Here is a 23,676-nt window from a genome sequence, read left to right as displayed (position 1 = left end):
CCCTTGCTTTCTAGGAGGAAAAAAGTGATTGTTATGGTGCAAAAAATACATTAATTTGTTCTGGAGGTCTGTTCTTAACCTGAAGCTGTTCTTAACCTGAAGCACTACTTTAGCTAATGGAGCCTCCCGCTGCCGCTGTGCCGCCGCTGCACGATTTCTGTTCTCATCCTGAAGCAAATTTCTTAACCTGAGGTAATATTTCTGGGTTAGTAGAGTCTGTAACCTGAAGCATATGTAACCTGAAGCGTATGTAACCCAAGGTACCACTGTACATTATGTCCACTGCGTCCCCCTGATCCACCAAGTTTGTCTGACATGACTTTTTTATAAAAAAACCGTGCTGGGTTTTTGTAATCACAGCATCCATTTTGAAGTGTGCACAGACTGACTGTTTAACTATCTGTTCAAGGACCCTGGTGGCAAGTAGCTGATAGAGGCAAAAGGGTTTGGGAAAGAATCTGGGAAAGGATCCAAACTGTAAATAAAATCACATTGCAACCCACAGACGAGTCACTGCCAAATTCTTGCAATTCACGGGAAGCTGGGATTGGCTCCCTGGGAAAGGAGGGTCTGGAACTGGCATGGAACTACCCCACTCAGGCTTTCTGGAAGTGACCAAGATTGCTATATAAATTGCCACCAGCAAGGCTGAAACCTAACACAGTTCACCTTTCCTGCACAGCGCGGATTGGGACCCTGAAAAAGAAGTAAAATTCAGATCCGGAGAATCCCTCTCGACCCATCGCCATGGAAAGATACGTCTCTGCCGTCCGCAAGATGGAGCAAACGGTGATGTTTCCCAGCCTCCTCCTCGGAGTCTCCTTGGAAGACCAGGCTGAAACATTCGAGACCAACTCGAGCGACGGAGACTCCAGTGAGAGAGACCTGTATGAAGACTACACTCTGCTAAAAGCCATCAAGGGGAGGGCAGAGTGTGGCTTAGCACCTCTTGACTTCCAGAATCCCAGCCTCAAGGAAGAGGAGAGCAAGGAGAAGGTTGATCTGGAAGATCTCTTCCATTACCACGTGTCTGGCTTGCACCGCGTCCTCACCCAGCTGACGAGGAGGGCCAACGCCGTGACTTCCAAGTATAATGAAATCATGGGGCAGATCAACCAGAACGAAATCTCTCTCCGCTGGTGAGACACACGCCAAGGACACCAAAGGTGAGTTATCGGCTCAGCCTAGCCACCATGACTATGGGAGCCATGGTCCATAAGATCTGGTGGGAACAACTTGGTTTTCTACAACAAACATTCTCCTTTCCCTCTATGTTTGTAGTCTCCTGTTGCTGCACTGCCTGTTAAGAGAGTCAAAGAGCTTTTAAAAATATGCTTGCAGACTCTTCCTACCTTCCTTCCTGGTTCATTTGCACAGAAGAGATTTCTTGGCCAGCTTGACTGTAACTGATGGGAGTTGTAGTCATGAACATTTGGCGGCCACCAGGTTGGGATAGGCTGGCCGATGGAATGGCATTTTCTGATTTGGCAGGCCCAGTGGTGAGGGTTGGGACCTCTGCATATTCTCAGAGGTACTCTTTCTTCACTCATCTTGCATGGCTTAGCTTTGGAACACAGACTATTTATTCTATGGAAAGTTTAGAGTAGGGCTCTCAGTGGGGTTCTATCCAGACACTGTTAACAGTGTTATAGCACTGAGGGCTCACATATCTTTCTTTAGGCTCCAGGTACCCAACACGACACCTTTCCAATGTTGCTGAACTAGAACTCCCATCATCCCTGACCATTGGTCATGTTGACCGGCAATATGGGAGTTGTAGTACCCGAATAACATCAGGAGAACCCCATGTTGGCTATCAGCAAAGTTCTGGAGCTGAGTCACAGGGACCCTTGGTTTAAATTAAGACACAACCCACCTTGTTAACACCTTTTCCATTTTCCATTTTCCAGGACAACCTGAATTTCTGTACCTGCACATGTTTACAACTTGGGTCCTCTGTCTGAGGCCATGCGAAGAAGGCTCTCAACGGACAATCTTGAGACCTTGACTGCAGCATCTACCCCACAACGTTGTGTAGCATGGACTTTACTTGAATAAGCCAAGCACTGATATTTGTGAACGTAATTGCTATCTATATTATATTTGTGAACAAAACAGCTATCTGTACGGTATTTATGGATATCTATAAGCTCCATGGCAAACGTATGCCTTGGGTTTCCATTGCTTTCTGGTGTTTAAGTATTGCTTTTAGTTCAGACTAATAAAGCACTTTGCATTGTTTGAAGTTGCCTAGACCACTGTTTCATCTAGTCCTGTAGTTGTCAACTACCCTGACAGGTAATGGCTCTCATCTGGATTCTTTGCCTATTATGCTTGCTATCTGAAATCATTTTCACTGGAGACAAGCTCCGTGCCACCACATGGCTCCTGTGAGGAAATGAAGGGCATCAGTGCCCTGGCAGGACTCACAATTCAGCTTTCTCTCTTTTCCTCTGTGTTGGTTTACTGAGCCTAGGAGCCGCCATTTTCCATGGAGTGATGTCATCATTGGGGCATACATTAGAATGGCAGCTGCAAGAGAGAGCTGCTATTGGCTGTCCCTGCTAGGAGGCCCCCCCCCCACTATAGTATTTTGCTAAGGGATTCTTCCAACCTGGAACTGGCCAGGATTTCAGATAGGGATCCCTTTCCAGCCCTGGGGATTGTACATGGGATTCACACACAGCGTACCACAGAACTGTCTTTCATCAGAAGCTGGGATAGCTCAGTCAGTAGAGCATGAGGCTCTTAATTTGAGGGTTAAGAGTCTGAGCCCCACGTTGGGCAAAAGATTTCTGCATCTACAGGGGCTTGAACCAGATGTCCCTTGTGGTTCTATGATTCAGAAATTTTGGCAGACCTTCCCATAACATCAAACTGAGATTTTAGCTGAGTCCAAGAAGGAATTCTCAATCCCTGTTACAGATAGGTAGCCGTGTTGGTCTGCCATAGTCAAAACAAAAAAAATTCCTTCCAGTAGCACCTTAAAGACCAACTTAGTTAGTTCTTGGTATGAGCTTTCGTGTGCATGCACACTTCTTCAGATACACTGAAACAGAAGTCACCAGACCCTTCTATATAGTGAGAAGGTGGGGAGGGGTATTACTCAGAAGGGTGGTGGGAATGGGTGATGGGCAGATAGCTGTGATTGGTCGAGGTTCTGTTGGTGTGTTTGTGAGGATCTGTTCTTGGATGTGAGAAACCAGTAGGAGAACACTTCAATCTCCCAGGACATTCTATACAAGATCTCAAAGTAGCTGTTTTACTACAAAGGAATTTCAGAAATAGACTGGAAAGAGAAGCTGCTGAATTGCAACTTATTACCAAACTTAAAACCATGGAGAGACCTGGTCTGAACAAATACATTGGATTCTTATCTCATTATACATGACAAAGCCATTTTTCACCTTCTCACCCCTTGCTTTTTCCTGTAAGAACTATTGCCACCTTTCCCAGGTTAGGGTTCCTGCTCTTTTAAGAACACCCTTTCCAGCCTTTTACAAATGTAAATGACTTGTGACATACCTGCTCTTCTAGCAGGAAGAACCTAAGATGTGTATAATCATTGCTGAAGTCTCCTCTCCTCCTCTCCTCCATGGGCTACATTTGTTAATGCTGGCAGGCAGGAGCCAGTGTGGTGTAGTGGTTAAGAGCGGTGGCCTTGTAATCTGGTGAACTGGGTTCGCGTCTCCGCTCCTCCACATGCAGCTGCTGGGTGACCTTGGGCCAGTCACACTTCTTTGAAGTCTCTCAGCCTCACTCGCCTCACAGAGTGTTTGTTGTGGGGGAGGAAGGGAAAGCAGTGGCGTAGCGTGGGGGGTGCAGGGGGAGCCGGCCGCACCGGGCGCAACATCTGGGGGGTAGGGTTAGGGGGCGCAAATTACTTGCCTTGCCCCGGGTGCAGACAACCCACGCTACGCCACTGAGGGAAAGGAGAATGTTAGCCGCTTTGAGACTCCTTAAAGGGAGTGAAAGGCGGGATATCAAATCCAAACTCTTCTCCTCTTCTTCTTCTTCACTGCTTTAAGCTGTTGCACTAACATGTCCTCTGCAATGCTCTAAGGTCTTTCCCCCCAGTGTGGTTTTGTACATACTTTGCAGTTGCACGCACCGCCATATCATCCAAAGCTCTTGTTATAAGAAAAACTTCTCCCTTTCCCTTACGGAGTATTCCAGAGCCCATATACAGTCCTTAAGTGGGTTCCCTATCGGTAGGAGAAAACAACAGAGGCCAACCAGAGTATATTGAGAAGCAGAGCGGCTAGTATGCCTGATCTTTATTAAAGGATGTGTATAATGTATAATTCCTTTATTCAAGGAACTGCTGCAACAGGGTCCCCACTCACCACACGCAGGAGGGAGGGGAACCCTGAACAATGGTGCACATGCCCTTATATAGGCTCTTGAAATTGCCCACCCTGTAGCCCAAGACCACCACCCCCAAAAACCTCATACATACATCACAGAAGGAGGCAGGTCTACAGCAGAAATCCTGTCTGCCAGGATGCCTGATAATGGTCCCTGACTGCATGACCTGGGCAGCCTGGCCATTCTTTGGTGATGGTTAATACTTTAGTTCCTGAATACAGGTCACAGGCTCCTCACCCAATTCATACACAAATATGCCCTCAAGACAGGATTTGCAAGCAAAAAGACGATGGGAAGGTTTTTCCCATTTGCCTCCCTTACTGCAGAGGAATATTTGAGCTCATTGGGAGAGTCAAAATGGCTTCAGGATTGCTCTCCTGTGCTATTTCAGACACATGGTTCATATATTTAGATATGCGTGCATTTAAGAATTATGGAAGGATTTAAAAAGTGACCAGCACTCTGAAACACATTCCAGGTTGAGCCACCTGGCTCCTTCCAGGAGACACAAGAATTCATGGGATTCCAGAGCATGATGCGAAACCAGCAAAAGTCGATGTTATACAGTTATGGACATTATCGTGGCTAAGCCAAAGAAACCCAAGGACCAGTGTGGCGCAGAAGTTAAAAGTGTCACACTAGAACCTGAGAGACCAGGGTTCGAATCCCCGCTTGGCCACAAAGCTCACTGGGTGACCTTGGGCCTATAGGGTGTGTTAACAATTTTCAGCTTTCAAATTCCCAAAACGAGGGGTGGAATTCAAACGACCTTTTCAATTCAAAAGACATTTTTGTTAAGCTAATGTAATTTTATTTTGCGCAGTAAGTGAAACATGTATAAGGTTCCATAGAAATGGTTAAAAACGATTGACAAGTATTTCCAGTTATGTTACATATTAATATTATTTTCATCTATTAGCATTATTATTATTTAGCATGACCTGACATTTTCAGAAGGAAAATTAAAATTCTTTGGGGGGTTCTCCCCCAAAAGCAGTTTATGTGCTTCTTCACCAAATGCAGCCCTACTAAGCTAAATGTTGTCCAATCACAAGAGTAACAGCAGATTTGAATTCTGCACACCCAAAAATGTATTTTGAAGATCCCTCGCTGAATAAATTTGCAAAAATTAAGTTTTACCCACTCTGAAATGATGCACCCTATTTGTCCAGTAACTCACGCTCAGCCAAACCTCCTTTGCTGCGTTGCTGTGAGGATAAAATGGGGAGTTGTTCTACGTATGCCTTATCCGTGGGATATAAACATAATTAATTAGTTAATTGCTGGTATACAGAGGTACACTTTGCTTGAACATGGATGCTCGCTTTAGTTGCCAAAGACACCCATGGGCCTAAACGGCAGGGGGAAAAAATTAATAGCCATGCCTTGTGGCAGCAAATCCCATACATCAGTTACATATTATACCCTGTTGCCTCCTTGAATCTGCTGCCAAACAGCTCCATCCAGCGATGTCAAATTCTGCTGTTATCCTGCAGCAAACTGCTCCAACCTTATGCCCCCCTTGGTTTTTAATAAATCTGCAGCTGGCTGAGAGATCAGATGATCAACCTTCAGTCACACGCTTGGACTCAGCCAGGAGCTCCCAGGCCAGGTGACACCAACCCATGTCCCGAAACAAGAACTGATGGTACCAAAATATGTTTGTTTGCTTTGAAAGAAGCGCATGATTCCCCAAACTTGTCCTGTAGCCAGGAAATAGCTACCAGAACTGACAGCAGGTCTCAGGGCTGGATTTAGGTTTGAGGAGACCCTAAGCTACTGAAAGTAATGGGGCCCTTTATCTGTCCAGCTGTCCTTTGTCAACAACAAATTGTCCATGTTTTCTTTGTGCTGAATATATGCTATATGGTAATTTATGGACCTAACAGGTATCTCAGGCCTTTTGCACATGTTGCCATGCAAGCAGTCCGTGCAGAATGTAGGCAACCTATATATAGAAAGGAGCAAACCAGTGATATTTTAGGGAGCAGGCTAGCAGGCGGGGCCCATGACTTGCATCATAGGAGTCTACACAACACAAAACAAACCACTCTTGCTGTATGTAGGTTTTATTTTATTTGTTTTTTTTAATCTTATATTTTAGAAATGCACATGCAGTTTTTCCCCCTTTACGTTTTTGGGGGGCCACCAAGAGAGTGGGACCATAAGCTATAGCTTGTTCAGCTTATATGTACAGTGGTACCTCGGGTTAAGAACTTAATTGGTTCTGGAGGTCCGTTCTTAACCTGAAACTGTTCTTAACCTGAAGTACCACTTTAACTAATGGGACCTCCCGCTGTGCCGCAGGAGCATGATTTCTGTTCTTATCCTGAAGCAAAGTTCTTAACCTGAGGTACTATTTTTGGGTTAGCACAGTCTGTAACCTGAAGCGTCTGTAACCTGAAGTGTCTGTAACCTGAGGTACCACTGTAAATCCGGCAGGTCTGAAATATGGGACCCCCTTGTTCGTCAGAACAAGGAGCGGCGTTAGAGGGGGAGAGAGGAAAAATGCAGTATTCTGGAGCCATGCAGCTGTGCCAGGTGCATCAATGGTTCGACTCTGCATACGGCACATTCCTGGGATCCTAAAGCTTCTTAGAATCATAGAGTTGGAAGAGACCACAAGGGCCATCGAGTCCAACCCCCTGCCAAGCAGGAAACACCATCAGAGCACTCCTGACATATGGTTGTCAAGCCTCTGCTTAAAGACCTCCAAAGAAGGAGACTCCACCACACTCCTTGGCAGCAAATTCCACTGTCAAACAGCTCTTACTGTCAGGAAGTTCTTCCTAATGTTTAGGTGGAATCTTCTTTCTTGTAGTTTGGATCCATTGCTCCGTGTCCGCTTCTCTGAAGCAGCAGAAAACAACCTTTCTCCCTCCTCTATGTGACATCCTTTTATATATTTGAACATGGCTATCATATCACCCCTTAACCTCCTCTTCTCCAAGCTAAACATGCCCAGCTCCCTTAGCCGTTCCTCATAGGGCATTGTTTCCAGGCCTTTGACCATTTTGGTTGCCCTCCTCTGGACACGTTCCAGTTTGTCAGGGTCCTTCTTGAACTGTGGTGCCCAGAACTGGACACAGTACTCCAGGTGAGGTCTGACCAGAGCAGAATACAGTGGCACTATTACTTCCCTTGATCTAGATGCTATACTCCTATTGATGCAGCCCAGAATTGCATTGGCTTTTTTAGCTGCCGTGTCACACTGTTGGCTCATGTCAAGTTTGTGGTCAACCAAGACTCCTAGATCCTTTTCACATGTACTGCTCTCAAGCCAGGTGTCACCCATCTTGTATTTGTGCCTCTCATTTTTTTTCTTAGTTTGCTGGTTTTGTTTTTGTACTAACCTTGTTGTTGTTTAGTCATTTAGTCGTGTCCGACTCTTTGTGACCCCATGGACCAGAGCACGCCAGGCACTCCTGTCTTCCACTGCCTCCCGCAGTTTGGTCAAACTCATGCTGTTAGCTTCCAGAACACTGTCCAACCATCTCGTCCTCTGGCGTCCCCTTCTCCTTGTGCCCTCCATCTTTCCCAACATCAGGGTCTTTTCCAGGGAGTCTTCTCTTCTCATGAGGTGGCCAAAGTATTGGAGCCTCAGCTTCACGATCTGTCCTTCCAGTGAGCACTCAGGGCTGATTTCCTTAGGAATGGATAGGTTTGATCTTCTTGCAGTCCATGGAACTCTCAAGAGTCTCCTCCAGCACCATAATTCAAAAGCATCTATTCTTCGGCGATCAGCCTTCTTTATGGTACAGCTCTCGCTTCCATACATCGCTACTGGGAAAACCATAGCTTTAACTATACATCACTTTGTTGGCAAGGTGATGTCTCTGCTTTTTAAGAGACATCACCTTGCTGACATCTTCTAACCTTAGAAGATGAAATAGATTGCACTGAACTTTTTTTATTTTTTAACCTTCATAATCTCACAGAAAGCAGGTAGGACAGGCTGCCGAAAAAGCTAAGCAAACAGGCTTCCAGGTCACTCCGCTCTGCTTCTTGAACAGGCTTGTGGCACCCAAAACAAAGAGCAGTCAAAATCTGCAAATATGGGAGGTCTGTTTGAATATGCAGCTTCAGAAGATGTGTGGTATGCAATGCTGGGTCAACATTGCATAGAACCATAAAGTTGGAGTGGGGCTTGTGGGCCACCTAAAAATTGGGTGATTTTTTCCCCCCAGACCTTGGGGTGAAAGGCTGGTACAGAATCCCTTAAGTAAATAAAATCTAGTCCGTTTTGAAATGTTTTAAGAGGTTCGTGCTATTATAGCAAAGACAAGGGGTTGAATAAGGAGCTTTCAGGATATGGATTCTCCTGAAACATCATGAACTGTCTGTGTAGACTGGTTGTGTTGGCTATATATCCAAATGCATATCACGCTGCAATGTTCAGGCACCTAATATGCTCCCCAGTTGCTCCAGAGGAGTCTTCCGCAACTTGGTGCCCACATGGTTCATGATCAAGGATGATGGGAATTGCAGTGCAAAAGATCTGACGGGCATGATGCTCTGCAGGTTGCACAATGGAGTTTGAAGTTTCATTGCGGACAGAAATGTGAATATGCATCTCCAGCCCAGGTCTTTTAACTGTACTGGGCAACTATACCTGGGTCTGGGAAGCAGACACACACATTGCCTTTAGCTGGACCTGCGGGGAATTTAACCTCAGACCTTATAATACACCTTCATTACATCTCTTTGGGTGCGACATGCAAACATTCCTCTTTCCCCAGGTCTTTGGTTAATTAAACCATCTAGGGCATGGAGGGGGGTATTGTTTGTCGTTGTGTTATGCATTTTTGTGTATTTATACCGTAATATTGCCCAACCTTGATGGCAGAAAGTGAGGAGGAATTAAAGAACCTTTTAATGAGGGTGAAAGAGGAGAGCGCAAAATATGGTCTGAAGCTCAACATAAAAAAAAACGAAGATCATGGCCACTGGTCCCATCACCTCCTGGCAAATAGAAGGGGATGAAATGGAGGCAGTGTGAGATTTTACCTTCTTGGGCTCCATGATCACTGCAGATGGTGACAGCAGCCACGAAATTAAAAGACGCCTGCTTCTTGGGAGAAAAGCAATGACAAACCTAGACAGCATCTTAAAAAGCAGAGACATCACCTTGCCAACAAAGGTCCGTATAGTAAAAGCTATGGTTTTCCCAGTAGTGATGTATGGAAGTGAAAGCTGGACCATAAAGAAGGCTGATCGCCGAAGAATTGGTGCTTTTGAATTCTGGTGCTGGAGGAGACTCTTGAGAGTCCCATGGACTGCAAGAAGATCAAACCTATTCATTCTGAAGGAAATCAGCCCTGAGTGCTCACTGGAAGGACAGATCCTGAAGCTGAGGCTCCAATACTTTGGCCACCTCATGAGAAGAGAAGACTCCTTGGAAAAGAACCTGATGTTGGGAAAGATGGAGGGCACAAGGAGAAGGGGACGACAGAGGACGAGATGGTTGGACAGTGTTCTCGAAGCTACCAGCATGAGTTTGACCAAACTGCGGGAGGCAGTGGAAGACAGGAGTGCCTGGCGTGCTCTGGTCCATGGGGTCACCAAGAGTCAGACACAACTAAACAGCAACAAGATTGTGTAAAATGCACGGGGGGTGGGGGAATGGCACCCAAATCTAAACAACAAGTGCAAGATTGAACAGGTGCAATGAACATTATATATTAGGGTTACCATACGTCTGGCTTTTCCCAGACATTTTTGGAATAATGCACTTGGCAGTGGTGTCCAGGTGGGATAATGTCTTGGAAAATCAGCTCAACAACTTTGGGCAAAACTGAGAAAAACTCAACAATTATATATGCTCATTGGATTAAAGATGCACTTTATTTCCCTATATGTTACATTTTTAATTCCTACCCAACTTAAGAGTCCAGTTCTTCAGGTAGGGTATCTGTTCTTGAGGTTATATGAAAAATTTTACACAGCACTTGGGAAGACAGACGAACTAATGCCAGTGTACTGGAAGAAGCAAAGATCACCAGTGTTGAAGCAATGCTTCTTCAAAATCAACTCTGTTGGACTGGTCATGTTGTGCGGATGCCTGATTATTGTCTCCCAAAGCAACTACTCTATTCCTAGCTTAAAAATGGAAAGTGTAATGCTGGTGGTCAACAAAAAAAGGTTTAGACTGTCTCAAGGCAATTTTTTTAAAAATGTAGTATAAGCACCAACAATTGGGAAACACTGGCCTGCGAGCGCTCCAGTTGGAGAACAGCCTTTACCAAAGGTGTCAGGGGCTTTGAAGACGCTCGAACTGAGGACGCAAGGGAGAAACGTGCTAAGAGGAAAGCACACTTGGCAAATCCACATCGTGATCGACTCCTGCCTGGAAACCAATGTCCCCACTGTGGACGGACGAGTGGATCCAGAACTGGTCTCCACAGTCACTTGTGGACTCACATGTTTATGGAAGACAATCTTACTCAGCTATGAGTGATCGCCAAAGAAGAAGAAGAAAATGAAAATACTTTTTTTTAATGCCACTGAAAGCTAGCAGGGCAGGACAGCCTACCCACAAAAACGGGAAGAGGGAGAACCATGTACACCAAATTGAGTTTCTTAAGAGGAAAGATGGGATATAAAGGTATTAATAAATAATATATAGTACTGCCTCTGAGCCTGGGAATACCCCTCATGACTAGTAGCCATTGTTAGAAATAATATAGTGTCACATCTTAGCTTGGCCCCAAAGCAGCAACTATTCCCATATCATTCAATCCCATTCGTTAATTAAACCTGATTCCAAACTACCTTGTGACAATAAAAACGCACATTACTTAGTCATAGCTTTAATGATAACATTAAAGGTCCAAGTGTCTGAAACAAGTATTTTATCTCAACTACTGACATAGGTTATGCACATATCCCACGCTCGACAGATTACTCGTGGGATGACAAAGCAACGAGTGAGACACCAACTGCTTGCAAGGTCTTCAGCGAATTGGATGGAAATTCTCCAGAACTTCTGCCATGCGTTTCTTCTCTATAAAAAGAAGAAGAAGAAACACTGTTTAAAAAAGCCAGTTCGCATTACAATTAACGAGAAAAAGATTTCAGTGAAAATAAGGCAAGAACTATCCTGCCCCCAAGCAAATGAAAACCTCAAAAATCATGCAGAATGACAAAACGGACCAGGAATTCTGTGCTAGGAACCCAAATTCTGCAATCAGGATCTACACAGGGAGAACGTTGCGGAGCAGACCTAAGGCTCATCTTGTCGGGCCCTCTTTTTGGAGACCAATCAAATGCCTCTGGGAAGAAGTTCACAGGCAGGGCATGAAGGCAATAACTCTCCCTTATTGTTGCTTCCTCTCTAGCAACTAGCATTTAATGGCATATTCTCTCTGAACAGGGAAGTCCCACTGGGCCACCGCCTCTGACCAAAGGAATAGTCTGAAGTGATCATGCGACTCAAGGGTAGGCAAACTAGGGCCAGGGGGCCGGATGCGGCCCAATCGCCTTCTCAAGCCGACCTGTGGACGGTCCGGGAATCAGCGTGTTTTTACATGAGTAGAATGTGTCCTTTTATTTAAAATGCATCTCTGGGTTATTTGTGGGGCCTGCCTGGTGTTTTTACATGAGTAGAATGTGTCCTTTTATTTAAAATGCATCTCTGGGTTATTTGTGGGGCATAGGAATTCGTTCATTCCTCCCCCCCCCCCCCAAAAAAAAATATAGTCCAGCCCACCACATGGTCTGAAGGATGGTGGACAGGTCCATAGCTGAAAAAGGTTGCTGACCACTGATGTGATTACTTGGCAGGAGATTCAGGACAGCTTCTACACAACCAACTGCAAGTCTAGAAGTCAGGGATGCAGTTGGGACGCATAACATATAGGGCACACAGTTAGAGCCCCGAGGCAAGCCATCAAATTGAAATTTGTTCTTGCTCCTTTTCCTCCAGCCCACACATTCCTCAGCCGCTCTCTCCGCTTCTTAAAGAAGGAAAGGATTCCACACAGCCTGACTCGATGCTCTGAGCTCCAAACCAGCAATGGAGATGGCTCTGCGGTATTCAGCAGCGCTAAGGCTGCATGACATCAAACATTCACATATCACAGAACTGATGGAGTGTGCATTATCTTCTCCTGGCCTTCTAAGATGAGGTGTCACAGCTATTAAAACCCTGACACAGACATATGTGCTTAAATCCATCGATTTCACTGAGTTTAAGTATACTTTACTCTGCGTTGAACTGTGGCCTGTGCTTGCAGCTGTCACTGTGTCACTCTATTCTGCCTCCCCCCATCCTTTAAAATCAAATAACGGTATGTCACAATAGTGGCAGCAGAAGTACCCGGGAAGATCTGATTACTTGTAAGCAGGAAATTCAAAGAAAGCAAACCCAATCTAAATCTACCTATCCTTAAAGGTTTAGCAGTTGTGGCCCCATTGCACATGCTGTTGCACTTGGGGACAAAGCAGGAAACAACATGCCTTCTCTGTGATGCCACCCACCCACACCCTGCCAACAAGGAGCTTGGTTATCTTTCTCTACGTTTTGTGTTCTGCAGGCAACACAAAAACATTCATTTTTGATAGAAAGCTTTTCATTATGTTGCTCTTAATGTCTATATTGTGAGTGCTGGGTCTAGTTTTTTGCTCCTTTTTGTTTGATAATTTGTTGTCAATCAGCTTGTCATTTTGTTCGGTAATCATTGTTGTTTCAATGCTTGCTTTTTATATTTTTAAGCCGCTATGAGCAACACCTGAAGGAGTATCTCCACCCCCAGTGTTCTGCCCGGACACTGAGGTCCAGCTCCGAGGAACTTCTGGTGGTTCCCTCCCTGCGAGAAGTGAGGTTGCAGGGAACCAGGCAGAGGGCCTTCTTGGTAGTGGCGCCTGCCCTGTGGAACACCCTCCCATCAGATGTCAAGGAAATAAACAACTATCTGACTTTTAAAAGACATCTGAAGGCAGCCCTGTTTAGGGAAGTTTTTAATGCTTGATGTTTTGTCGGTTTATTTTTATTTTTTATTATTATTCTATTGGAAGCCACACCGAGTGGCTGGGGAAACCCAGCCAGGTGGGCTGGGTATAAATAATAAATTGTTGTTGCTGTTGTTACTACTGTACTACTACTACTACTACTACACCATTGTGGAGAAGAAAAGCAGAGTATAACTTATTTATCATAAATAATACAGCCCTCAACACGTATGTTGTATGAACTAGCCCTGGGTTTTTTGGGAAGATGGACAGCAGAGAACTCTCTCTCTTTCACCAAAGCTGCCTTATTTCACATATATCTGAACAGCAGCCTCACAGAACACATTCTCTCTGAGATTTGGGGTCTTCCACTGCCACATTCCCATACAGAAAACATAGGGAGGTACATTTTACTCCATACAAACCAGTGAAAAGGGCTGGAACTCTGATATATGGTTCACCCAGAGGGGTGTTTGGCTACTTTCCAGGGAGAGGTGGATCAGCTTTGAACACTCTAGCATGGCTGTCTTTACTTCCCTGAAGAGGCCTTTCCTACACTTTGAGAACCACGGGTAGGGGTGCGCATGCAACATATACACTATGTGTGAAGGCACTGCTTTCCTACACCCCCTTGTGGCGTTTTTGTGCAGTAGAACGGTGATGTTAAAAGCCGCTTGCTTAATCGTTGAACAGCAAGCAAGACTTGCTTGTAGTGGACCTGAAAAAAGTCTTACAACTGTGTGGGGACAAGTTTAAATCTCTGCTACTGTTGTTCTGACATCACATCATATATCCATGGGAGCAACGGAGGCGCATACCCAACAGCTTATCACAAATGTACCTTTTTCCTTAAAGTCCTCAGGGTGGTGCCTTATGTATTCTGAAAGTTGTAGATCCTTTAAAGCATATTCATAATTGGCTCGCTTACAGAGGTAATAACCTAGATAGAAGCCAAGAGATGTGACTAGGACTTGGCGATGAACTCCTGGAACAGGACAAAGAAAAAAGAGGGGGGGAAATAAGGGAGAGCAGGGGTAGCAGTTTAACAGGCTGAATGGAAACCTCCATGAAGCATGCGCAGAGTTGCGATTTCCCTCACACCAAACCCTGAGTTGTGAGTGCAAGGCAGGGCAGAGAACCCCCTGTGCACCCACCTCCACTCGGACCATAGGAACCAACTCCAAGGGGCTGAGGTGTCTTTGTCCATCCCACCCCCCATGATTAAATATTTAAGGGGGGCCGGGGGCCGCCAAAGTTAACTGTCACTGCCATTCAAATGGGGTGTGTGTGTGTGGCTCCCCCAGTGCCGGATTTATGTATACGCTAAACAAGCTGTAGCTTAGGGCCTCACTCTCTTGGGGGCCCCCAAAAAAATTAAAAGGGAAAAAAACTGGATTTACATTTCCAAAATATAAGATAAAAAATAAATAAAATAAAACCTACATACAGCAAGAGTGTTTTGTGTTGTGTAGGCTCCTAGGATGTAAGGAATGGGCCCCGCCTGCTAGCCTGCTCCCTAAAATATCACTGGTTTGCTCCTTTCTATATATATGATACCTACATTCTGCATGGAAGGGTTCCATGGCAACATGTGCAAATGGCGTGAGATACCTATAAATTGCCATTTTGTTGCTGACAAAGGACAGCTGCACATATAAAGGGCCCCGTTACCTTCAGGAGTTTAAGGCCTCCTCAAACCTAAATCTGGCCTTGGGCTTCCCCCACCAGCCCCAATATTTAATGCAGGTTGGCCCCGCTGACTCTGACCATGCACAGAGTGATTTCCTTGGATGCCCTTTTTTCACAGCCCAGGGAGACAGTTCTTCCCCTGGGGGGAATCCCCTCAAACCCGGGCATGCGCAGAGCGGTTTCCCCAGCACCAACCACCCCTCCCCTGAGCATGCACAGAGTGCATTTCCTCAGGAACCCTCCTTCCTTCCCCCCGGCCTCGACCCACCCGTTCCCAGGACGGGCCTCTGTCTGATGGCGTTCTCCAGCAAGACGCTGATCCAGCCCAGGAAGCCCAGGTAGACCGAGCCCCTGTTGAACAGCCGCGGGGGCGGGATCGACCGAGCCTCGTCTGGCAGCCGGAGGTACAGCGGCGACGGCATGGCGCAGGCCGGGGACAAGGGCGCGCAGACCCAGCAGCAGCGCCGCTGGAGGAGTGCCTGGCTTCAAGGGCAGGGGGAGGTCCGCCCCGCAACACCGTCCCCCGCGACTCCCGGCCCGCGACGCCAAGGTTCCGCGGCTCTTTGGTTCCCTCGCCCCTCAGCCAAGGGCAAGGGCGGTCCCTCAGCGACGTCTTCCCCCGCTCCGCATTGCACGCGGCCAGCGATGCGAGGTTCCGCGGCTCTTTGGTTCCCAGATTCCTAGCCGCTCTCCTAGGGCCGGATTTCGGTTTGATGAGGCCCTAAGCTACTGAAGGTAAAGGGGCCCGTCATATGTCCAGCTGTCCTTTGTCAGTAACAAATGGTCGCTGTTTTTTGTGTTGGAACGTATGCTATATGGTAATTTATGGACCTCATAGGTATCTCAAGCTATTTGCACATAACAAAATATGTATTTTATCAAAGTAATTGCTGGACTGAAATACAGTTAAGAAGTATATTAATAGCAAAACACAATTAAGAAGTATATTGTAGTGAGGACATGGGTGGCGCTGTGGGTTAAACCACAGAGCCTAGGACTTGCCGATCAGAAGGTTGGGGGTTCAAATCCCCGCGACGGGGTGAGCTCCCGTTGCTCGGTCCCTGCTCCTGCCAACCCAGCAGTTCAAAAGCATGTCAAGTGCAAGTAGATAAGTAGGTACCGCTCTGGCAGGAAGGTAAACAGCATTTCCGTGCGCTGCTGTGTTTTGCCAGAAACGGCTTAGTCATGCTGGCCACATGACCCGGAAGCTGCACGCCGGCTCCCTTAGCCAATAAAGCGAGATGAGCGCCACAACCCGAATCAGCCACGACTGGACCTAATGGTCAGGGGTCCCTTTACCCTTACCTTATATCTCCTCTCAGTCTCCTCCTTTCCAGGCTAAACATACCCAGCTCCTTCAACCTTTCCCCATAATGCTTGGCTTTCAGACCCTTGATCATCTTGGTTGCCCTCCTCTGCACACATTGCCAACATCCTTCTTAAATTGTGGTGCCCAGAACCAGAAACAGTATTCCAGGTGTGGTCTGACCGAGGCAGACTAGAGTGGTACTATTACGTCCCTTGATCCGGACACTAGACTTCTGTTGATGCAACCTAGAATGGCATAAGCTTTTTGCTGCTGCATCAAATTGTTGTAGTTTACACCAGAGGTGGGCAGATTCCAGCCTTCTACATTTATTTATTTTTTACTTGAACCTAGTGGTCTACAAACCAAAGCCAGGTACCACTGAGCCTCTTGGGCTTGCCAACTGGAAGGTCGGCCGTTCAAATCCCCACAACGTAGTGAGCTCTTGTCGCTCTGTCCCAGCTCCTGCCAACCTAGCAGTTCAAAAGCACATCAGTGCAAGTAGATAAATACAGTGTGTGTGTGGGGGGGGGGGGAGTATTTGATCCCCTGCTAAATTTGCCCACTTGCCCTCTGATGAAGAAATGACCAGTCCATAATTTTAATGGTAGGTTTATTGTAGCTGTGAGAGAATGTTGTTTGATTGTTGTGAGTCAATGACCCGCAACCCGCGTAGGGTAAATAAGACACAAGGACACATGTATTTTAGGTTAATGGGCTAAAGAAGGCCAATAGTGTATTGGGTACATACAGCATGAGAGTGGTATTGGCTTAGGCATCGGATCAAACAACATACTGTATTTTTCACTCTATAGGACGCAACAGACCATAGGAGGGGGAAAACAGGGGGGGGGGGATTTCTTGTTCTCCCCCTCTAAAACACGGTACGTTCAAGGTTCATTCACCCAAAGCCTCGAGAGTGCAGCAGACGTTCCCGCTGCACTCTGGAGCCTTCAGGTGGCTACCTTGGAAGCCTGGAGAGCAAGACTCTCCTGGCTTCAGCGAAAGGAACCCGAAGCCTTTGGAGTGCAGCGCGAGGTCCCGCTGTGCTCCAAAGGCTTCAGGGATCTATGAGGCTGGGGGGGGGGGGGAAGCAGCACTTCCCCCCAGCACCAGCCTCACAAGCTGCTGATGTGGGAACAGCTCCTGCTCACAACACCTCCCCTCTGGGAGGGGAGGCTTTGTGAGTCGAGGACCTTCAACGGGTAAATAAGACACAAAGGAGGCCACAACTTTATTGGTTACAGCATGTGAGTGGTATTGGCTTAGGCATTGGATCAAACAACCTATATATGACCCCACAGGACACATATTCCAATGCCTAACCGCCACCTGAGCCAAAGAGGCTCGCCGCCAAATACCCTCACAGCTGCAACCAATCCCTAATGCTGCTGATATTGGCCAACCACAAATCATTTCCTTCATCAGACAAATGAACGCCATCGTCTCTAAACAGGACCACCTCGCTGAATCTGATGTCAGCATGCTTGATCACATGGCCATTAATAAAACACAATTTGCGGGCCACCACACGATTCAAGAGTTTCCTGGATTTGTCGATGGCCACAGGGCAGCGACTGCCATGCCAAACTCTCCTCTTCAGAAGGGAGGACCAAAACAAGGTAGACTCTGGAAATAGAGCAGCAAGTTCGTCTAAGTCCTCTTTTATGTTCAATAACAAGTCCAAGCTCTTCCTGAAGGCCAAGTTGTTTCCCCCTTAGCTGAATGATCAGGTGGACCAAACACTGCTGCTTTTGCCTTTATAACTTTATCACATGCCACGTCTTGAAATCCAGGAAATTCTCACACTTGCAGGTAGTCCCAGGTTGTTGCCCAAGCCGCAATCTCTGGCCCAGTGGACGATACTGTGACCGCAGATCCAAACTTGAATGTTAGAAGAAGCTGAGGGTAAGAAAAGAAGGACAGGTAAGTGGTTGCGTTCTAAAAATTCTTTCATATGTACCATGTCAATGCATTCCTGATTCTATCTGTTGAGTGGCCTAAAGGGGCAGCCATTGTGGCGGCCCCAATCCTGAAAGAGTCGGCAGCATATTCCTCTGCAGGGAAACCACAGGCATCAATCGCTTTGCGCAATACTTGCGTGAACTGATGCCTCTTCAAGCAGGAACCATCGTCGTGTATGAGTAAAGGGCCACAGCCAGGTGGTCTAAGATATAAGTACCGCCTAGTGTCTTTTACTGGGCATGGACCCTGGTTTTCAGAAGCAGAAAGTCTGATCGGGACATCCTTTCCCGGTTGGTCAGTTTTTGACCGCTGAATGCATATTATTAACTCAGAGTCAGATAATTGTATGTCATTTAAGTGGAGGCCACGAGAGGAACCATCTGGCTGGGCCTCAAACACAACCTCGCCAACCCTCAGGGCTCCGAAGGCGGCAATGGAGAATGCCGCGGAAAACAAACGTGCTTCATATTTTGACCAACATATTGACCTAAGTTTCTGGCGTATCAGGCAGAAGAGATCAAATGTTATCGGCTTTCCTTTTGCAGGTTGGAGTCTGCCCCAGCCCTTAATTGCCATATGAACGATAAAATCAGCACAAGGGTCAGCTGAGAATATAAATTGGCTAAAAAAGCTGATGGCAGCTGAATGAATTCTTATGGTTTCTGCTGCAAGTCCCAACATATGCAGGTGCGCTAGGTAATGTAACACGTGATCAGTAGTGGGCGGGATATTGGGGGCAAGAGCTGAAACCTTGGACCTGAAATCCAGGAAATCGCACCAGGCTTTCTTATACGACCTGAGAGTAGAAGGTTCCAGTGAGGCTAATACTCCCTTGATAACTTCACATTTCCAATGCTCCAGAGGTGGTCTGAGAAAGGTTCCGGCAGCTGCTGGGCCGAAGATGCTAAGTGGAAGCAGTTCATCTGACTCCTCATCCGTATCCCGCGATCTAGGCTTCTCGTAAACATGTTTCTTCTTGGAGCGTCTCTTCCCTGCCGGCTTATCTGTTGTGGTGGGCTGTTGCTTGTCTGATGCCTGAAGCTGCAACTCCTCACCATCAGAGATGTCAGACTCAGGAAGCTGAACCCCTGGCTGCGAGCTCTGAAAAATACTAGAAGACTGAGACATAGACATGTTATCGGGTGGAGCAGAAGCCGGCCAACCTGAAGCACGTGTTGCTGCTGACAAGGCACGGGATCTAGAACGAGTCTGTGGAGGTGGATTAGCTGACAACATAGCCTGCGTACTTGAACTTGCGAATTGGGATGGGGCATCAGGCGCCGTGCCAGGAATAAAACTAGGAGAAGGGAAGGACGTTGGCGAACGGTTAGCAATACGTTGTTCAAAATCATCTATAAAACACTTCAAAGCATTAAAGAATTGAGACATGGTTTTAGGATCAGAATCTTCCTTACGCGACTCCCGACTGCTTGAGGTAGGACGCTTTGCCTTAGAAGAGGGATTCTTGGCAGGAGTTTTCCTCTTTGGCGCCATTGGGAAACGGTTACAGTGCTAAACAACACTATATACAGCAAAATGCAGTAGTGTGAATTATACTTCTTGTCTCTTTTTTATTGATTGATTGATCGATTGGATTTTGTTATTTATTTCTATTTAATGAATTTTTATTTTTTTATTATATATCTTTTATTTATTATCACTTAAGGCTAGCCCTATAAGCCAGCTTTAAGGAAAAGGCAGCAACAACTATGCCAGCAACAACTAGACAAATTAGCTGTGAAAGCAAAACCAAATTATTGAGGCAAAATAATCGCTTTGAAAAACCCTGTAAAACTGGCAAATGTGCTGCAGCACACAACAGCCAGCTATCCGCAAGCCTTAATTAACTTAGTCCCAATCCCAATTTAAATACGACTAATGCAATAATTCTAGAACCCCTAGTTAATTTAAACTCAAAACCAAGTGAAATAAAAATTTGCAGCTGTTACTTAGCTCGGTGTTGTTTCAAGTAAACTTGCGGCTGTTAATAGAGCTCCAAGCCGCTAGAAAATAAACTGGAGCCAAAAGGTTTGTACGTAAACCTTAAAATTAAAATGAAGCAAGATCAATTGTAGCCAAATCAATTCAAAATAAAGTGATCCAAAGAGAAGCAAGACGTAAGCGCCCCCCCCCCAAGTTCAAGAACTCTGAAGCCTTGGCAACCCCTGATAATAGGGCAATGGGGAAAGGAGGATAAACAATGGCAATGAAGCGATTAGGACTACTGGCAAGGCAACTGGAGAGCAATTAAGCAGTTTTGGATAACAAAGGATGCAGGAGCAAGTCAAACAAAAGCAGCCCCGATGAGATGTGGGGCTAAGGGCGCTGGAGGGAAAAGCACCCCCGTTCAGGCAATGCTCCTTGTTAATATGACCCCCAGACGGCTCCCCACAGCAGCCCGCAGAAGTAGAGGATGTTTGGAGGAAGGAGCCCCTTTGCTGAGGGAGAAATGCCCTAGCAAATAAGAAACCGGTAAGGCTGAAAGGGGGGGGGGGCTGAGAAAGAAAAGAGATGGGGGGTTTCGAAGCCCACCAGGATGAATGGAGCGAACCAATATAAAACCCCAGAGGAACCTAGAGAGCCAGGCAAAGTAAAAAAGGAAAACAGGCAGGCTCTCTCTCCTCTGAAGGGCAGGGGGAAGCCCCGGCAAGGGAAATCCCCACAAATGACGCAAGGGCTGGGTGGGTGTCCGTGTGGGGTAGGTGTGTAGGTATGTTGATCTGTATAGTATAGGCAGGTATTATATAGAGTAATGTAGGTATGTTTTATGTTAGGAAAATAAGGTGTGTTGTGTATGTGTAAATGTATGTGTTTTATATGTTAGGGGGAAAAGGGGGGGAGAAAGGACACAAGGGGGGCTGGGGGAAGCTAAAACAACGCACTAAGGTTGCGAAGGGGAAGCCCCGGCAGGGGAAAGCCAAACAAATCAGTTTTTCTTACTGTGCTCCAAACCTCCCAGACCCGAGCCCAAGCACCGCAGAAGCCGGGTCAGCTCTCCGCCCCCCACCCAAAGCAGCCTCCAAACCTCGAGGAGAAAAGAGAAGAGAGCTGCTGCTCTGATGAGGAATGGAAGGAATGGAGGAGAGAGAGCAGCTGGCGAGGAAGACGCAAAGATCTTGATCCCACGACTCCAGGAAGCAGAATGAATGAGGTGCGGGTCTGCCGCGTGGCCGCTTGAATGCGGCTAGACCCCGCCCCCAAGCCAATCCTATTGGCTGGCTTGACCGTAGAGGCAGTCGGGAAAATGACGCGGGGGGGGGGGCCGAATACGCTCCTGCTCTCACTCCCTCCCCTCTGGGAGGAGGAGAGGCTTTGCGTAACGTGGGAATCAGAAACTGCGGATTAACTGCAAATCAGTCAGTAGACCTCCTGATCGTTTCTCCTTTTGCCCTAGGAGCGGTTGTCACAGGAAAACACCCCCCAATCATTCAGTTTGTACAAACTTCACACACACTCACACACTACATATGTTACGCTTCTGTTATAAAGTCATAGAAAATCAACCATACATCGGATTTGCACTGTTCCACTTTTATTTTACTCCATGAAGGACTACAGAATGGGGGAGGTTTGATACAGGGCAGCCATAATCCCTTGAGCATACCAGCACATACAAAGGCTATGCCAACCCTGATGGTCCTAGACAGAAGACCATCAAGGACACAACAAACTGCATATAGATAGATAGATAGATTCTTTATTGTCATTACACAAGTGCAACATTGCACAAGTGCAACGAAATTGGATGCCATCCCTTAAAAAACAACAAAAGCAAAACAACAACAACAACCAAACAAACCACATTCCAGCCACACCCACACCCACACCCATCAAACTCCCAGGTCACACTATCGAGTTACAGCATTCAAAAAGGCCACAGCTCTTGGGTAGAAACTATTTTTCAGTCTATTTGTCCTTGACTTGATGTTTCTATATCTCCTGCCAGAAGGCAGTAGTGCAAACAGACTGTATCCCGGGTGAGATGAATCCTGCAGTGTGAGTGGATATGTGAGTGGATTCAACAGGGACTGCAACAAAGGAACAGTGATTGGATCTTCCCTCAGGGGGCAGGAAGCTGCAACTTCCCTTTTGTCTTCTGGAAGTGACTCATGGGGAGGGGGAAAAGGGGAACTGGCCAGGTGTCATGATACTAAGGTTACCTCCACAACCCCTCCTGTTTGTGATGTAGTCATGATGTATTTCTAGGGGTGTAGTTTGGGGGATTAGGAACTAATAAAAGTTGGGGTCTTCTTTTGTTCTGGGCTTCCCTTTTGCTTCATCTTGTTGTGGGTGGGAGTCCTGTCGTGACAGTATTCAATAAAGGCCAAGCCTACAGGCTGCTGTTTTGCTCCAAGTTATCCTGGTTGGTGTCTTTGTTTTTGTCCAAGGGAGCCCTCGGATTTTCCCGTTAACAGTTGTAGCAGGAACCCCCCCCCCACCCCAATCATTCTGTTTGTATAAACTTCACACACACACACTCCATACGCCACATTTCTGTTATAAATTCATAGAAAATCAACCATACATCGGATTTGCACTGTTCCATTTTTATTTTACTCCATATGACAAGAACTAACAAAGGGGGGTGACTTAGTCCTGGTCAGCCATGATCCCTTCACCTCTCAGCACATACACAGAAGCCCTGCCCATGCCAACCCTGATGATCCCAGACAGAAGACAATCAAGATCACAAAGAACTTGCATATGGGAGTGGATTCAGCATGGACTGAAACAAAGGACAATGATCAGATCTTCCCTCTGGGGGCATGAAACTGCAAACTCCCCTTTGTCTCCATGGGGAAGGGGGAAGGGAGGAACCAGCCAGGTGACAAGACACTCAAGTTACCACCAACTCCTCCCTCAACCCCTCCTTTCTGTAATGTATGCATGATGTTTCTGGGGGTGGGCTTGATCTAGAGGAGGGGAATTTCAAAAGTTTTTATAAGACCTTGCACACTATTCTTCTGGGTCTTTTCCTCTCTCCTGCAAGTGAGGGGAATACCCTGTTGCAACAGTTCAATAAAGGCCAAGCCTACAGGCTGCTGTTTTGCTCCAAGTTATCCTGGTTGGAGTCTTTGTTTTGTCCAAGGGAGCCCTCGGATTTTTCCTGCAACACAGTGAAACAGCTGAATTGTGATGAAGTTCTTGGGACCACAATAGTTTTCCCTCCATTACATTTGTTAGTTAATGGTAACATTGCAGGGGATTGGACTTAAGATTCTATGATTATTGCTATTATAAAGGGTGACCATGCTTCCTTTGTACTTTCCAGCTCTAATTAAACTATCACTCTCTGCACTTTTTGTGTTGCATTTCTCACCCAAAGCATTCATTCTCCCCTGCAATTATATTACAGTACATGTATGCATATGTGTCTCTGTTATCTTTATCAGCACATG

The 23,676-nt window shown here is 46.4% G+C and overlaps 2 protein-coding genes and 1 pseudogene across 4 annotated transcripts in view; 2 read left to right on the top strand and 1 right to left on the bottom strand.

Moving 5' to 3' along the window:
- LOC309369051 (ubiquitin carboxyl-terminal hydrolase 35-like) overlaps positions 1-23,676 on the top strand; it is a 100,962-nt gene that overhangs the window by 7,983 nt on the left and 69,303 nt on the right. The gene's annotated exons all lie outside the window — the stretch shown is intronic.
- LOC309369349 (mid1-interacting protein 1-B pseudogene) lies at positions 650-2,241 on the top strand (annotated as a pseudogene). Its single transcript, XR_014173475.1, has 2 exons — positions 650-1,166; positions 1,911-2,241. The product of XR_014173475.1 is annotated as a mid1-interacting protein 1-B pseudogene (transcript).
- NDUFC2 (NADH:ubiquinone oxidoreductase subunit C2) lies at positions 11,162-15,539 on the bottom strand. The gene is made up of 3 exons (XM_081910220.1): positions 15,275-15,539; positions 14,159-14,302; positions 11,162-11,371 (listed from the first exon to the last, which is right to left on the bottom strand). The coding sequence occupies exons 1-3, from the start codon at positions 15,426-15,428 to the stop codon at positions 11,322-11,324; spliced, it is 348 nt and encodes a 115-aa protein (XP_081766346.1). The 5' UTR covers positions 15,429-15,539; the 3' UTR covers positions 11,162-11,321.

The sequence above is a fragment of the Podarcis melisellensis genome (assembly GCF_964234715.1).
Source record: "Podarcis melisellensis genome assembly, chromosome: 4".
Lineage (NCBI taxonomy): Eukaryota > Metazoa > Chordata > Lepidosauria > Squamata > Lacertidae > Podarcis > Podarcis melisellensis.
The sequence above is the reverse complement of the archived record's forward strand: the minus strand, read 5'-3'. Positions and strand labels throughout refer to the sequence as shown.